Raw genomic sequence first — 17678 nt, 5'->3', positions numbered from 1 at the left:
TTTAATAGGATCTAATATTCAAAATAGAGCTTTCTTGTTTTTGCAGTAAACAACAGATTCAATGCCATATGCAACAATAATAGAAATCAGACATCTAATAATCTGTTCTGTGAATAACAAAGAATTTGCTTCCACAAATTAGTCTGCTAAATGTTATCAAGTGCAGTCTATGTCATGTCATTAGCACAGCTTACAAGTTGTTAGGAGCCTCTCTGAACATGTTTTCCAGCAGCTCTCAAACTTCTCATCCAAACACTAGTTGTAACTATTCTTTTATAAGCTTAAATTTCCATTATGGATGTAAGTGGAGCAGCCTTCTTTTTTTTTTAAACTCTTCATTAATAAACTGCAGAAGATGATGACAGGAAAGCAAATGCCATATCGCTTAGTTGTCTGTTGGTCCTTATGTAATCACATTCTTGACATATTTCTGTTGACACTGTATGTCAGAAAATCAAGGTTTGAATGATTGCTCCTGTAGGTTTTCCTGTTAAAAATATCTCACACTATATATGTGCCTGAGTGCATATTTAGTCAACCATGTGATATTTTATCCCATTTACCTATTCTCCCTCCCATGTTCAACATCAAATTACATCTTCCTGAATCTACCTTGCTTTTTTAAATGTTTAGGTCTTCTTTCCTTGCCCTACTTTTTTTCTGCAGCTATTACCATAGATGTGCTCATCTTCTTTCTCCTGATCCCTGTATTCCCATTAATAAAAGGCAAAGAAATATTTGTACTATTCATCTTCAGGAGTTAGGCAGTAATTTAACACCTCCCTTCTGTTATGCTTCAAAAATAGACAAACTTTTTCCATTACCTAAGAGGTATTAGTCTCTGGATACAATATGTAGTTGTGATCATGCAATGTAACTCAACATCAAATTTATCTACTTGAAATACCCCTTGACTAAAAATATTAAGAGATCACACCTAGACTGTCCTGCCCCCTCCTGCATATAACGCACTTTTCTGCTCTCTATAAATTACTTTTGTCTGCAGCATATTGTGCAGAGTAAATGACTTACTAAGTGCTTTGGAAATTCTGTGCAAGATCCTAAACTGGAATAAATCAGAGTAGCACTGCCAAAATCAATCAAGCTATGCCAATATGCACCAGCTAAGCTAAACAACTGATTGGAAAATAAAATAATTGTCATAAAAGGATCTAATTCCTGCCAAACGAATTAGACTTTCAAAGCTCTGCCTTCATATTTATTTAGGAAAACTGCCGTCTCCATAGTAGTCTCTTCTATTCCTATCACTCAGATTTCAAGCTAAAAGGAGATACAGCTATATATTGCTGAAGATCCTGTACTGACCAGCTGAACAGCAATTCTTTATTAGAAAAATAGCTAGAAAATACCAGTAAGAACCAGTTATGTAGAGAACATGCTCTAACTGTTGGATAACAGCAATTAACTATTACATCTGTGTTTTAATATTGAGGTAAGAGGTACTCTTTTCAGGATAAACGACTCCACTGTGCAAGGAAGATACATATTAGTACTTATGCAAACATATATTTGCATCTTTATATGGGACAATAATGACTAGCTCGATAATGCCACCATTAAAAAATGTTGTACTGTCCTTTTTTTTCTGATGGGTTTATTTTGGGTTTTATTTTAATAAACAAACACCTGTCAGCTAGAACAGGTCACTTCTCAATCTAGACAATTTTACTTGGCTTTTTTCCTGTATGCATCATGGCAGGAGGCTGCATTCAGGAAGTCAGTGCATAGATTAGGGGCAGCATAGAATCAGGAGAGATGTTTGTTTGTAGGAGGTGTGAATAAGTGGATGGTTGAAGGCTGGTATCACTGACATAGAGAAAGGTGCAGAAAAATAAATGACAGGAGCAGACAAGCAGTCTTATTGCTGCCAAGGTTCTTGAAAACAAGAACAAGAAATCCGAGGTTAGCATGAGGCGATTCAGAGAAACAGGTAGTGAATCAAAAGAGAAGAGCAATGAAGGTGACGTTCGACGCTTAGAATAAACTGCAAATTGTCAGTCCTTTGCAACAGATCACACAGAAGATATGTGATAAGTGTAAGTGCCATTGAGCTTGGACAGCGTGTATCTTCCCATGAAGCCAGTCCACACCAGCCAGCTTTCAGAGAGGTGTGAGGCTAGTACTGGAAGATACAGTGACCCTTTGCAGTACAGACATTCCTCTCTACACAACAAAGGTTTTTCGGTTCTTCTGTATTTAGGTTCACAAGTGTAGCAGGTGACACACCAGAACCAGCTTTCCCTCTCCTTCCCAAACCCTCACGAGTGTAACAAGACACCTGTGAGATCAGCTGGCCTTTCTAAATGTTAATTGCCTTTCAGAGACTAAACCAGGCCTGTTTTTTTTTCATAATCAGAGAAACACCAGCCTCTTTTCCTTTGGGAAAGGAGATTGAAATGTTCTGGTGAATGATACAAAGCTAACCAAGAGACATAGATCTCTAAAGTTTAGAAAGGGTCTTTAATAGAGAACCTGGCTGCAGGTAAAATGGGAGCACAAATTGTACAACAGATGGAATAAAAACAAGAGTTCCTTCACTGCATAAGCAACACTGAATCCCACCTAACAAGAATGAGGACAAGTCCCTGGCATGGCAAATCCCACATGGTAGCAGAGGCAAGATAGGTTTGGGGCAGGCAACAATGATCTATGAGGAGCCAGCACAGTGAACCAAGGCCTTAAGAAACTTGATAGGACATCATAGAGGCATGAATGGAGAGGAAAGCCATGGGAGAGATCAGCAGAGATACAGAGGCTGTCTGTGAGGACCTCAGAGCACATCAGAAAGTCTCCAAGTAGGGAAGGGGAGTTAATGGGCTCCCACATATTGCAGGGGCTTTGGTGAGCTATAGGTGGGAATGTATTTCCCCTCTACCAGCCTACTGCTGCATGGGAACCATTATACACCCTAATACAGCTAAAACACCCCCCCCCCCCCCCATCCCTTTTTTCTCCCTATACTGTCCACTATCTTTACTCACTCTTGCAAGAAGCCCCCTTCCCTTCTCCCTGAGGAGCTGCTCAGCTCTGCAGCAACCTCTTCTCAGCCTTCTGGAGCTCCCCAGCAGCCTGGAGCAAAGGAAGAGGGGCCAAGCTAGGGCCAGGCCTGTGTATGACTCAGGCAAGGGAGAAAGAGAAGATGGGGAAGGGAAGGGGCGAGTTGGGGATGGAGAGCCTCAAAGATCCCCGAAGCACAGGACTCACTGTTCCTGCTACCACACGAGGGACAGGATCAGGCAGGATGGGGACTGTCAGTGGCAGACCTGACACCCTCACCAGCTCTGCAGCAGTAGCAACAGCAGCAGCAACAAGTTGTGCCAGGCTGTGCAGCAGGGGCCAGCTCTGCTGACTGCAAGTACAGCACCAGCTGCTGGCCCCCTCTCCCATCAGCACAGGCAAAGCCTGTCTCTGCAGCAGCACCTCCGCAGCCTGAAGTGCAACTCCAGTGACCCTGGCAAGCGTCTGGCCCCAAAACTGGCCCTGTCAGGACCTGCAAGCTGGGGAACATTGTAAAGGAGGCAGGATGCTATGGAGCTCTGCCTCCATGTTTTGATGGGAAAGCCAGAAATTATTATTAGGCTTAAATCGTTCAGGAAAAGCAAGTACCTTCAACATATGGGAAGGAACAGCATTATAACTTTAAGAACATCTTTAATGTAATATTTTGTTGCAAGGGTCTGACTTTAGGATTATGGGACAAAGATTTGGTGCAGCTATTATGTGATTTACCATGTTCTCAGAATGATGGAACAATATTGCAAGAAAGGTGTGTTATTCTTCTGGTCACAACATGTTGATTTTGGCACCTATGTAAACTGCTATATTCAAGGGATCAGACCTCTAAAACATTCCCTTCCCCCCCCCCCCCCCAAAAAAAAAACAATCGTTCACCTGTTTACCAGAAAACTGTAGTTGTTCTTGTAACATAAGATACTCCTCTCCATTCAGTCTTGCACTCTCCACTGAATACATTGTAGCCCAGTACAAATAGCCATTTACTGAATCCACTACTAGATCCTTCACTAGGAACACAACATGAGCCACAACATCCATATGGCCTCCCAGCAGTGATTTTCTGTAGATCTAGGGACAAAATAATTGCTTTTATCATCACACCTAAATCATCAGCCATGATCAATTGAGTATACCTAAGTGACTTTTCTACAGCCATTTATCAGATGATTATGCAAGCCTTACACTTTTAAAGCCTAAACCTTTTGCGTTCAGAGTATAAGGATGAAGAATAAGGCAAAATTATTAGTTAAGGTTTTCTAGAAAGTAACAAAAGAAAAAGATGAAATATCTCTTCCCCTTGGCTTTCCCAGTTTTGGCAGCCTTCTGTCTGACAGAGTTTCTCACCCATTTTATATTCACTATTCACAAGTGTAAATGAGGGTGCAAGGCAGTGTGAAATCTGGCCTCCTAGCTCCAGTTTTTAAAACAGCTTCTGACTTTGCACTTACAAGAAATGAAAGGCATAATTTGACAGCACTGCATAAATTAGCACTGCAATTTTGAAGTCAGATACCTTTTAAATAATTCACATGTCAATGTTCCTGATATGAGAGTATACAAAGTGCAGTGGTAATTATTTTTTTATCTGCAGTCATCTGCAAAATATCACAGTACAGAGGCCAATCTTGAAAATCACTGTGTAAACAAATCGTGTCAAATTTGATTAAAATAAAGTCCATTTACTTTGTAGCTGAGATCAACTTGGCAGCCTCCATTTTCACTATCTTCACTTATTTTTACAATGTTGAATCCAACAAAACTGTTGATAGCATGTTTGATTTGCCTGTTTTGCACCTGGAATTCAGTATCCTGCATTAGTCAATATTAGCGAATATTCTACTCCAAACTTTTGTATAACTCTGGAAAATCACACAAGGAAAGAAAGGCCTCCTTGTTCTACACTATAAAAGCAAAGGTCCAAATGCATCTCAAGTTGCAAGAATTAAGGATTATCTTCTCAAATACTGTTTTACAGTCTTTCTTGTTGACTTCAGGATTTTTTTCCTTTTAAGAAGTGCAACTATACCTACCGTATTTGCTTTTCCAGCCCAGTACAAGCATTGACCCAACCAATCAAAGGCCAACATCCTTGCATTTCTGATGTCAGATACATAAGTATTCTCAGGGATACCCTCTCTTTTGTTCAATGACCAGGTCTGAACTTTGCCCATGGAATTAATCCAGTAAAGAGTGTCATTATACCAGTCGAGATCTTGGAAGAAAAAAGGGAAGCTATTAAGCATTTCACAAACATGTAAATAAAAAGTAGCCAGAAACTTCAGTTTTTTTAAAAAACAATACAAATGAGCAGTTAGGCTCAGTTATCATGATACTTCCTTATAGGAACACAATGTACATATATAGTACATATATAGCCCTGATGATTATAAATATATGGAATGTATTGGGATGCTGGAGGCAGTACTATTTAGTTCAGAGAGTTGATTTTAGCTCTGCAGTAACTGTGGTGATGTCAGTAGGGTTTCACTAAGGATTAATTTGATCCATAAGGTAGAAGAAAGTGGATGGACACAAAGGCTTGGCTCAGTGAAGCTGCTTCACTGCACTGCATTCAAGTCTACACTGCTGCAACGAAAACTCTCGTCTTTCAGTTCTGTTGATGAAATTTATGGAGAGCTAATAAATGCCAAAAAGTCTGTAGAAGCAGCGTGCGGTTTGTTTAGTATTTACCTGAAATATTTCTTATATGAGGATAGAGCAGTTCTCCTGGCCCATAGCTATCCAACTTCTGCTTCCAGAGCCCTTCAGCCCCCACTGCCAACATATATGGTTCTTCTTCAGCTGATAAAGAAATAAAACTGCAGTTGTGCACACCAATAAGACATTGATGTATAATATTTGTATTGTAATAGCAGGGGTTCCTGTTTCTGGAAAGTTACAGAAGCACAGATAAAACTGCCCCTACCCTGAGGAATACTGGACAAAGAAGAAAGGCATGACATTACCATAATTTGAGAAACTCAGAGATTCAGAGCTGCTTAAAAAACACTGTGGGTTTGGACCTGGCCTTCCCGAAGTCAGGTAAAAGTCACCCCTAATCTCAAGAGCCACTCCAGTGCCTTAAGTTGAAAGCTATTTTCCCCTCAGACATAGGTTACTATGGATGAACTAGGTTTCAAAAAACATTCCAAAGATCTACAAATCTCAGACATTGTGCACACATCCATTTCCCCCATTAACTATGCTCAAACCAAGGATTTTCAGCTTTTAGTTAGCCTGCACTTTCCCATAAACTGTCATTAACTCCCAAGGCATTGCTCAGACCACTTCATCATAGAAAGTGCTTTACAGAGCACAGGAAAGGAATAACACCTCTCATACCTGTTCATTTGATAGTGTATCAAATAATGTGTTTGATAATGTATTTGCATTAGAAAAATGTATATAAGTAATAATAATAAATGCATAACATATAATACCATTATTGTAATTTGAGAATCTTACTAATTTAACTAAAACCAAATTTACTTATCATGTATTCTTTATTGTTTCCAAGACAATCCTTTTTGTGCCACTCATTTTACAGTCTTTGCCCAAAGCCTGGGCCTCACCAGGTGGAAAGCTCTATGCATAACTCGTTCTTCATTTCTCCTGGGTGACAAAGCAATTCTCACCTTCTTCTAAAGTTGTGCCTCTAAATGTCTCTGACCATGGCCCTTCACCAGCAGGAGACACAGCTCTGACTGACACTTCATATGCCGTGAAACTTGCCAGCTCCTTCATTGTAAACCTAGTGTCACTAATGTTTGAGACAACCCATTCCTCCTCAGATGGATGCTGAGATGACACTTTCACATCATAGGTCCAGTTCTGCCAAGCAGATAGACCTGTGAGATGCAAACAATCATATTATTACAGAGTAGATGGCTGTAACAGATAATATGCATTCTTTGAGAAAACTGTATGTTGGATACTCATTTCAAAAATGCCAGTATCAGGAGAATTATGAAAGGGATAAATTAAAAATTTATACTCCCCGGCTATAGGACCAACCAAGACTAGTAGTTCAATCCCCCATGAAGAAAGAAGTTGGAAGAACCAAAATTTTCCCCAACCAGGTAATTTTTTGCTGTTCAAAGACACATGCACAGAGGATAGAGACCATGGCACAGTCACTGATCAAAAGTCATTATGTCTCTGGTATGCTTTTGCTGTATGATATCATCAACCAACATTACTGCTACTTTATACCATACTTAGGATGCAGCCTTGTTTAAAATCCCTTGCAGATGACAAATGAGTTACCAAGGTAACTTGAACTAATTTAGCCAGACAATTTAGCTATTTTACTGGCAAATCTTGGGTTAAATTTTTCAAACTGAGGTAATTTCACATCTTCCAGCAGGTTTGGCTATTGAAGTCACCAAAGGCCAGCATCAGGAAAAGGGAAAGCAGGAAGTTATTCCTCTAGAAAGAAAATGAGTGAACTTTCAGGAAGAAACAACTGAACTTACTGCTTCCAATAGTGCGTTCAGGTGGTCTCCAGCTGATCACAGCTTGGTCCAATCCAAATAGTGCCGTGACAAGCCAAGGAGGAGTTGGTAAAGGAAAAGGCTGAGTTGATGCCCCATAGAAAAGCAAGTTGCCAAAGCCAAAGTACTCTGGATACTCCAAATTACAATCCACAACATACTCATTGAAGCTAGAACTTCCCACTGGAGAGACCTCCTCATGGAAAACTGCCCAGCCATCTGTGACTGTAAATGTGTTATCCTCATAAACAAAGCTCTCCACGTCATTAAGTGGCACGTGTGATCGCAGCGTGTGAAATTCTGAACCATCAAGAAAACCTGACACAAAGGCCCGTTCTGTTTTGTTGAAGAAAATAAGTCTCTTAGATTGGAAGTTGATCATGAAGTCCCTCAGAGCACTGTATTTCACTACTGGTGAAGCTGTGGAGGCAGTGCCACGGAAGAGTGGAAGGTTTGCTCTGTATATGCCATCCTCCAGGAGACAGAAGATATAGCTGGCCGTGGAGCAAAATAGACCCAAATAACTACAGTGCAAGAACTCTGTAGATGAGTCACAAATATTTTAACAGCTCAGAGATGTGCCTGTCTTTATGCAGACAGTAGGAAAATGCTTTTGGCGCTATTAATATATATCCTGGGAGAATTAAGCAATCACTTTTTACCTTCTGGGGATTTGGCTGGCAGATTATTGGATATATTCTTCCATAATACCTCAGATGTTAAGCACGGACATTTAAAATGCACAGAGCTTCATATTCATAAAAGCACTGAATGTCTGAAACACAAATTTCTGCATTGGAAATACTTTATTTCCTCTGTTAGCACCCTAGGGAAGAAAATGCAGGAAACAACACTGCATAGTTTCACCCTTGTCCCAATTGTTTTGTAGTTTGTTATTTGTTGCCAATTGCACTTTTGTTTTGGTAAGGCAAGAGTTTGAAACAGGAACCTAGATGATTAATGAAGTGAAGAAAATTAGAGAGGAGCTTTATAGCACCTTTGACACCCAAGTGCTCAAAGGAGGACACTTACCCATTATAGGGATCAGCTATAACCTTCCTAGGGGATGTCACATAAAGGGGAGTGATGTCATCAGCTGCCGTGCAGTTCTCTAAATGGCAGACATGTATCTGGGGAATGAGAAGAACAACTGGTGATGCATTCATAGGGTGTTTGCTAATGAGCAAACAAGCTGACCCAAGCTTTCTTCAGGGGAACCAGACACTGAAACACCTCTTTCACAATCCTAAGTCCTTCTGGGCTCCTGAGTTGTCAGTCACCTGAGTATAACACCACCTGTACACAAGTACAAATGCATCCATGACAGCTTACCCTGAAAGGGCTGTCTGTCAGCCATCCTCCTCTTAACTTCCTACCTCTAAGCTGGAGGGAAAAGCCCAGTTTGGGGGGTATAGTTTACTTTGAAAACAATATCTGGCAGGGAAGAGAAAAGAGGGAAGGCAGTGCTTTTCTCATCCTGGGAGCATATCTTTGGACTTCTCTAACCTGCAATGGATTCACAAATCCCTGCTATCCATCTGTTTGTCTACAGCTCATTTGTATCTTTTTATCACTACTGCTTTTCTTGCTCCCTGTTCCCTGAGCAGCAAGTAAAAATCAGACATGGCAAGAGGATTACACATCAAAAAAAATCCCCCATTAACTATTTAGGGCAACTTTCTACTCCTTTGTGCATTACAGGACTACAAAGGTACATGTAAAGTCTGACCATTAGAGTAATTGATGATTTATGAGTAGGGAATCAAGTGCAGGGTTGCCTTCTACATTTTTACTTCAAGTTGAAACAGTTGTAATCTGAGCTGTCATCACTGGTGTGAAACACTTTCCCTCTTGAACATCTTTTGCCAGTTATGAAGGGCATTATAATCACTAACCAGGAAGGTTATCTGACTACTTTCCTGAGGCAGAATAGGAGCTGAACAGGCTAGATGGAGAACCAAGTAACAGAAACAAAGTCGCTTATATTGGGTATGAGGTGAATGTGAAGACAGTCTCAAAAACAAAGCAGTTAAAACTAAAGTTTTTTATGTCCTACAGAGAAAAATAAGACAAGGAGCCAGAGTTCCATATAGCCTGTTTGCTTTAAAGATGACCTGATATTCAAGCCTTTCTTCTTTTTTAAAACACTGAAATATGTGAATATTATTAAAGTAAAAATTCTATTTCTATAATAATTATATTTTGTGCATGCATATCTATATATAAATCAGATTTTCTCATGTAAAATAAATCACAGTAATGGTTCAAATGAAATAAGAAATTAATTAAGCCCTAGAGCACTACCTTTTCATTCATGACAAAGTATATCCTCTGGTAAAGCCAGTCTACTGAGATGGACATAATATTCCCCCAGCCAGCATAAAAGAGCATTAGGTCAGACACATCAGACATATTTGCAGCTCCTTTCACCCAGATGGAATTTCCCTCAGAAAAATAGACAACTTGCTGATAAACATTCACAGAAATTCCTAAAAATAGAAAGATATGTGCACACAGATAATATAAGAAATAAGTTTCAGTTTTTCAGTTACTTTTTCTACTTGCCTTAAAAAGAAGTATTTGTCAACCTTCAAGCCAACATCATTGAGAAGATTTAACTGGTTTTCCTCCTCCACTTCTAGTCTTTCAGATAATAAGCAAACTTTCCCATTTGCTATGTAAGTGACATTATTATAGACAATTGCCCTTCAGAAAAGTAATCAGACAAAAAGAAGATATGCAATATGCAAACCATCTGACACTGATTGCCCCTCTCCTGGACAAACAGATGCAATTGGCATCTCCTCACAAAGCACATTCACTCTAGAATTCAAGCTAAACATTATCTGTGCCACCTCTGTACTATCAAAAGGTATTTAGTCAGGGGCAACATTCGTTCCTGGCGTCTTTGTGGCTCTGTGAACTTTGGTAGATAAACTCAGATTTCCACACTGTCTCCAAGGACCAAATGCAGCACTGGTGTAGATAAGAAATATTGAAGTGGTAAGTAATTTGAGATAACATGGTTATCTGGTGACTTAGGCTACTAAATGCCTCATTATAGAGCTCTGTGCCTCAGACTAGCTAACACACTAGCATAATCTTCAGCCAGTATCTTTTGACATTTCGCATTATTTCATTCTTAAGTTTGAACCACTTCCTCATATTCATGTTGAGAAAATACAGTCACTAATCATAGGGAAACATCTGCTTTGTCTTCATCTTACCTCAATTGAGCTATCTACAGTGTAAAAGTCCAGCTCTGAAGTATCTGCCTAGATTCAGTGAAGAAAAGGTTGCATTGGGGAGAACAATTCATTTCTTCTCAGTGCCTGTCATTTCATGTCCTGAAAGTTCCTATTTCTCCCCACTGACTATAAGGGGAGGCTAGATACTGTCTTAGGCTAGGTGAGGTGCATTCTGTCCTTGATGAACACAGAGATCTAAGTCGTACTTGAGAGAAAAGGAGAGAGCACGATCTGATTTTACCTGTAATGTTGCCATGTATAATACCATTTTTCAGGCACTGGGCAGCTTCGAGGAAATGCTGTGTGTATCTCTTCCTTAAAGACTTGTTTCTGGATAGGAAGAGCCATGTTGCTTGTTCCTTAACTAACAGAGACATTCAGAATTAAGATAGATGACTGCAGCACAAAGAAAAATGTTGCTAACTCAGATACATCATTAATAGACATACATATATACATGCACACACATATGTACGTGTACAAATATATTCTTACACTAGCAATGACAGACTAAAATTCTTTGAGTGTTGAAAGTGGACGGAGTTATTCACCATTACAGTGCCTTCTGGCTCCTCACCCAGGGTGAGAATGTACCACATGCATTTCACACCATCATTTCCTGTATCAGTAGTGAGTCCCTAGTGAGGGAAAGTAAGCTGGAGCAAACGAGGCCCTACGGACTCCTGAGGAAATGAAGGCACTAAGACATCCACATGACTCCAAAATCCAGCAGAAGAGGGATATTTAACCCCCCCGGGCCTCTTTGAAAAGCCCAGTCAAACTAGAGTATTATCCCACAGAGCTGGGAATGAGCAAGGCAACTATGTTTATTTCATGCATTTCATCATGCTGACCAGTGATTCTTTCAAGGAAGAAGTAGTTTTCACAGATAAAGGTGATAATGGGATAATATGATCTGCTTCAAAGATGATAAATGTAACTTTTTCTTTTTAATGAAGTAACAGATTTTAAAGTCAGAAGGAGAGCTTGGTTCACATAAGCTGACTTTATGCTTATTCAGGCCCAGATAACTAACATCAAAACCTCTGCAGCAAATCCACCCCTTCTGTCTGGGTTATGCATAGCTCTGGGAAAGATAGCTAGTCTTGCTTCCGAATCTCAGATCCCTTAAAATCTAGTACATCCCCTGTTAAACTGATTCACAAGATAGTTACCTTCACTTTAAAAAGTGGTGCATTATTTTGAGACTGAATTTGGCTAATTTCAGTTTCCAAACAATCCTTCTTTTTTTTTTTTTTTTCCCCCCACTCTAGTTTAAACAGCTGCCTGCTATCAGATATCATTTCCTCATATGGGTATGTCCTGGTTTAGCCAGGATAGGGTTAAGTTTCCCCAGCAGTGGGGGGGAAGCTCTAGCCAGGTTATTCAGATACCATGCTGACCTCACGTCCTGGCGCCGAAGCGAGTCGGTTGGTTAACATGTGTGTTATGCCATCGCGCTTCTCACTGTTGTATTGGTAGATATTTTGCTCTGTTCATCATTATTATTGTTACTGTTATTGTTATTGTTGTTGTTTGTTGTGTTGCTGTTGCACTGTTGTATTAAACCTTTCCTTATCTCAGCCCCAGGGCTTTGCATTTCACTCCCTTTGTGGGGGAGGGGCAGCAGCCACGTGGTCTCAGACCCCGGCAGGGATTAAACCACCACAGGGTATCATGAGACTGTGATCGAATGCCATCTTAATTTATTCCCGGATAATCTGCATTGATTCATTGATTGAGCTGCATGTATTTCTCACATGATGCACACACCACGAGTCATTTCTGTAATGAGCAGAGTACAAGAGGCCAACATCAATCCCATATCTGTTTTCCAGGGACATTTCTTGCAATCTAGCCTGGAGATCAGATTCTTTCACTGACTCTTCTCAGGGCTCAGATCTACACAGCTCAGTACCTGATGCAGTATCACCATTTCTGAATGTGATATATGAGGAAGGGTTGATCCAGTTCCTGTTAGCACAGGGAGAAAGTGCGTGCCAGTGCCATTCAGGGGCAATCAACTGAAGTTTACAGCTAGTGAGGGGAGGTGGGATGGTTCCCCACCCCCAGAAGGCTTTTGAGGGGCAATAGGATTGTTTGGTTTTTTTCTACCTTAAATTAATTGGTTGGTAATTGGCTTGACTTAATGAACAGAGCCAGATGTACCAGTCTGGACATTTCACAAATGGCACAAATGTTTGTGGCTCTGGGTCAGCCAACTATAGAGCAAACCTCTGCAGAGTCTTCAGATAAGGACATATCAGTGTGTCTGAGCTATTACAAAAAAAAAAAAAAAAAAAAAAAAGGCATATTTTAAAAAGCACTATGGAAGCTTTAAGTTCAATTTCTCTAACCATAGCAGAAGACTGGAGATTCAGAGACAGATTTAAAGTGTTTCATAAAGAGTTTTCAGGTGGTTGACAACTGGATTTCTTCAGGAGAAGGGAAGCATCTTTTGTTTTCTTTTCTAAAGATACGTTTTGGTAACAATGATTTCATTCTCAATTGTGCTCTATCTCAACATGTACCTTTTTCTGGCAATTAATTAATATTTCTGCAATTCTTTGAGTGATACCTATAGTGTCTCATTGCTCTCTTTATTAATTAGTTAATATAGTAAAATAAATGCCACTATGAAAGAGCAACAAAAATTGGTATGATATCACATATTTGGCATAACTGAGGATGTTTTGACAAAAGAGTTTCATGTTAAATATTTAATATTATTAGAAGAAATACATTTGCTTGTTAGCTGCTAAAATCTCACCTAGAAAATGGAAGCATGTCCTCTGAGTTGCTACCTGAGACCGCTGAGGTGTTTTTCAACTGCAATACAACTCAGGCCAAATTTGTTTGAGCCTACCAGCATCTCAAGTTACCATACTGTGTAGCCCAATAATGTCTACAGCTAATGAACAGGACTCTGATATGCTATTGACTCCTCAGTGTACAACTCCTTGTCATGCACTGTTTACAGTCTAAATATTATTCTCTCCTGCCAGATACACAGCAGCCCAGTGAATGTGAACTTTGTCACAGGAACAGAGAGCGATAAGGACTCTGCTACTCTTGTACCTTTGGATTCTGGGGTTGTGATATTGGCTTCAGCAGCGGGTCCAGCACCAACCTCATTAACTGCCACAATACTGAACCTACGGTAAGCCAAAAAGACAGGTTTTAGTTTGCAAGTTCCTTTTGAAATGTGCCTGAGAAATGTTTTATCAAGTAGGGCAGCTGCTACAGAAGTGCTTGACTTTCAGAAAACACCCATTTAAATATAATGCTGTGGGAAATTTATAATAAAAATGAAATCAACCAGAATCTGAATTCCCCAAAGCTGGTACAACAACAGAATCTTCTAAATTAAATTTCAAAATGGAGTTTCAGACTCAGAAGAGCAACTCAATTTCATTTCAAAGGAAGGTCAGTATTTACCAGTGCAAGCAGAATGCAGGCCTTCATGTTTAATAAAAATGAAGGGATCTTTCCAGATGCTTGAAGGACTAGAGGATTGGTCTATCATTCCCTGATTATACTGAAAACATGCCACACAAGCTTCAAAAATGAAAAACAACAGCTAAGAAAATGCAACCTTCTGGCCCTATATCAAATTGCTTTTCCTTCCTCCCCATTTGACTTCCACATAAGCAGTCAACTCATCTGGAATAACTCTGTTATCTCAAGTAAGGTACCCTTGTTTTTGTCAAGAACATAAGTAAACAGCATAATTGTGCAGAAGTAGTATTTAGGCATATCCTGTACTATCTGGGCAAGAAGTGCTACGGCACACTTGGCCATGTTGGTTATTTTTGATTTTCATACCTGTAAGTGTTGTTTGGGAAGGTGGAGTAAAACTGAAAACTATGCCCTCTTGAGGCTCTCAGCAGTTCATGGTTCTCACTGGTCAGGAGCAAGTTATATCCAACAATCAATCCATTTGGAAAAAGTGGTGGAGACCAACTAACTTCAACAGTGTTTGGACTTGAACTCTGAATATCTTTAATGACAGGAGCTGTGGCAGGAGCTGCAAGAGACAGAAATAACTGACTCTGAGATGGCATTTAAGACATTAATGGTTTTTCTTTTTTTAGGCACATTTTAAGGTTTCACATTTGTTAATTAATTTATACTAATAAATATGATTAGGTACAGCATGAAATTTCAGCAATGGTTAACTTTTTAGTGTCCAGGAAAATGTGTATGTATTTCAGTCAAAAAATTAACATGAAGAAAAGTATCCAATGTGCCCTCACAATTTTGACCATGTACATTTTTGTGCACGTTTTTAAAACTAAAAGTGGGAAGCAGCCCTAAATCTAGTTCAAACAAAGAGAGATGGTAGTATTTCAGTTTGGTGTCCTGCAGCTACCCAACAGACAACATGCACATCATTCTGAAGATCAATGTTTTCCATGAAAGAAACAACAAGGAAACCTAAATGTTTCTGACACAGTCCTGAAAGATGCAGTTAATAGTACAATTCATTACCTCCAAAAGCATGTGTCCGGTAACTGGGACTAGATGGAGAATGGAGCTGCAGCTGAGATGTAATGATCCAAACTACTCGAAACACGTATTCTGAGAAGGCTTGAAGGTCTTTGACCATATATGAAGTTTCAGATACTACCTAGATTAATGCACAGACACAATCAGGCTTTTTCTTCCTCCATGTGCAGCTACTGTGCAGGGTGTTATCAGGGCAAAAGAGGTCTCATACAACAACATACATATTTCAGGATACAAAAGTGTAGCATCCTAATGTTAAATAAGAGGAGATTCTGGTAGTTATTTCATCATAGACTTTGATTTTCCATCCTTTTAGAACTTTTCTCTTTTCTTCAGAACACACTACGAAATCTAAACAATGAGTGGATAGATGGAAGGATGGATGCAATATAATAGTAAATTTGAAGAATAAGATAAAAAAGCTAAAATAATAACATATTATGGACAATGTATTTTAAACTGTTGATACATATACTACAGGTTTAAGATCCAAAGGTTCCTAGTTACCCTAAAATATTTATGGTCTGAAGTAATTGTTCCCCATTATTTCACCAATGATTAATTCAGAAGAACTTCCTGCTTAGCAAGTTATCTTTACCTTTGATTCGTGGCACCAGCTTGCCATTTTCTGTAAATTGGTCCAATAGAGATGATGGCAAGATAACAAGTATATAGCTGACGCAAAAGAACATAATATGAGAATAACCTTACTGAGTCAGAACAAATGTCTGTCTAGCCAAGTATTGTGTCTTTGACAAGAACCAAAAAAATTGCTCTAGGGAAAGGTATAAAAAAAAAGCCTACAGTGATATTTCTCCTGAATACTCTTAGTCTTGGCATTTTATAAGCATGACTCAACATAAAACAATGGCAATGTTTGCATTTAGTAGAACTCAGTTATTTCTTCCATTAATTTCTCTGGTTACTCTTCAAGCCCCAAGTAATTTTACTATTTAGGAGTTTAAATTTAGTAATTTAATATCTACATGTGCCAGGAAGCAGCTGAACATTTTAACTACACTTTCTGTGAGGAAATACCTTCATTTGTTAGTTTTGAACCTGCTACCTGCCTGTTTCCATCAAGGTCCCTAGTTCCTGTGTTGGAGGAAACAGGGAATAATTGTTCACTTCTCAGCTTCTCTATGCTACTCATGATTTTGCAAATCTTTTTCATGTGCCTAACATATTATCCAATATTTTTCTAAAATAAAAAGAAGAGCAGAGAAGAAGCTACTTCCTTGCAAAGTAAAAGGAAGTGTCCCCTTTACCTCTGTGTACCTCCAGTCTCCAGGGAGCTGATTGAATTTCCACTGGATAATATATTTCACCCCAGAGATGTTAGCTGGCTTCCACCCTAATGTGACATTGTGGCTTCCAATGGTAGATGCAAATGGTGCGCTAGGCTTGTCCAAGTAGTCTGAGGGGAAAATACAATACAACAGCAAGAAAAACCTTTCATGGCAATCTCTGAGTCTTAAGGGTAAATGCCTATTACCTTACACACCTGAAAGCTGTGAAGCCAATAAAAACACACAAAAGAATATATTGAAAATGTTGCTGTATAAAACATTTAAAGACACTTTAAAGACAGTTTGATAAGTAAGCCTGAACTGGGCCAAGCTCAATGTGAGCAAATGTGACTACAACTCTGTGTTTGTGTAAATGCAGTTGTAGTTACAGGTACTTAGTAAAATTTTACTGAATAGAGACCAAGAGAAGGTATGGGAGATTTCTGAAGAGATTTTCAAGGGGCCTATTACAATAGCACTGTATTGGCCCAATTGTTCCCATGTAAATTGCAGGAGTTTTTGGCAATGATTTCAAGACAGCAGACAGGTCAAGGGTGGCTGTTCAACAAAGTATCATCTTAAATAGTTGAGACTGGATTCAAAAAGTCTCATGCCCATGAAAAGGAGGGGGGAAAAAAGTTTTACTATCAGATAGAGTTTACTTATTGTATTTGTTAAAACAAAAAAGAGTGCTAATTTTCTGATGAATCAAAATACTCAAGAAATTCCACTTTTTTCAAAGAAATCTAGATAATAGAACAAGACTATAATCTTAAAACTGAATTTATCAGACTGTGAACTGGAGACAGGACTCCATTCAGACTTACTCTGTGCTTCAACTCCATATGCATCCTCTGCACAGCTACAGCCAAACTTACAGGAAACTGTCTGTATAGGGTACAGAACTCACTGGTTAGTTTTGTGTAAAAGCAAATTTCCTCCTAGAATTATGCAGACACATTTTAAATACATACAAATCCTGTGGACATTTTGTATACATCAAACCTCGTGGAAATCATTACATTCATTCTAAAAAATAGCAGTACCACAAAATCACTCCACAGAGCTTCCCAAGAGCCTTTCCATCAATTCACTGGGCACTG

General features: G+C 39.2%; 1 protein-coding gene across 1 annotated transcript in view; it reads right to left on the bottom strand.

The window, feature by feature from the left end:
* Positions 1-17678, bottom strand: part of ROS1 (ROS proto-oncogene 1, receptor tyrosine kinase) — a 77314-nt gene that overhangs the window by 52212 nt on the left and 7424 nt on the right. The window contains exons 5-17 of the mRNA XM_074819270.1: positions 17403-17463; positions 16555-16703; positions 15269-15407; positions 14603-14804; positions 13856-13932; positions 11019-11141; positions 9834-10018; positions 8562-8659; positions 7512-8023; positions 6672-6884; positions 5728-5838; positions 5067-5248; positions 3913-4104 (exon numbers count right to left, since the gene is read on the bottom strand). Of these exons, the coding sequence (XP_074675371.1) occupies positions 3913-4104; positions 5067-5248; positions 5728-5838; positions 6672-6884; positions 7512-8023; positions 8562-8659; positions 9834-10018; positions 11019-11141; positions 13856-13932; positions 14603-14804; positions 15269-15407; positions 16555-16703; positions 17403-17463 (2244 nt within the window). The remainder of the gene's footprint in view (positions 1-3912; positions 4105-5066; positions 5249-5727; positions 5839-6671; positions 6885-7511; positions 8024-8561; positions 8660-9833; positions 10019-11018; positions 11142-13855; positions 13933-14602; positions 14805-15268; positions 15408-16554; positions 16704-17402; positions 17464-17678) is intronic.

This window comes from Strix aluco, chromosome 3 (genome assembly GCF_031877795.1).
Source record: "Strix aluco isolate bStrAlu1 chromosome 3, bStrAlu1.hap1, whole genome shotgun sequence".
Lineage (NCBI taxonomy): Eukaryota > Metazoa > Chordata > Aves > Strigiformes > Strigidae > Strix > Strix aluco.
This window is presented reverse-complemented; position numbering and strand designations above follow the sequence as displayed.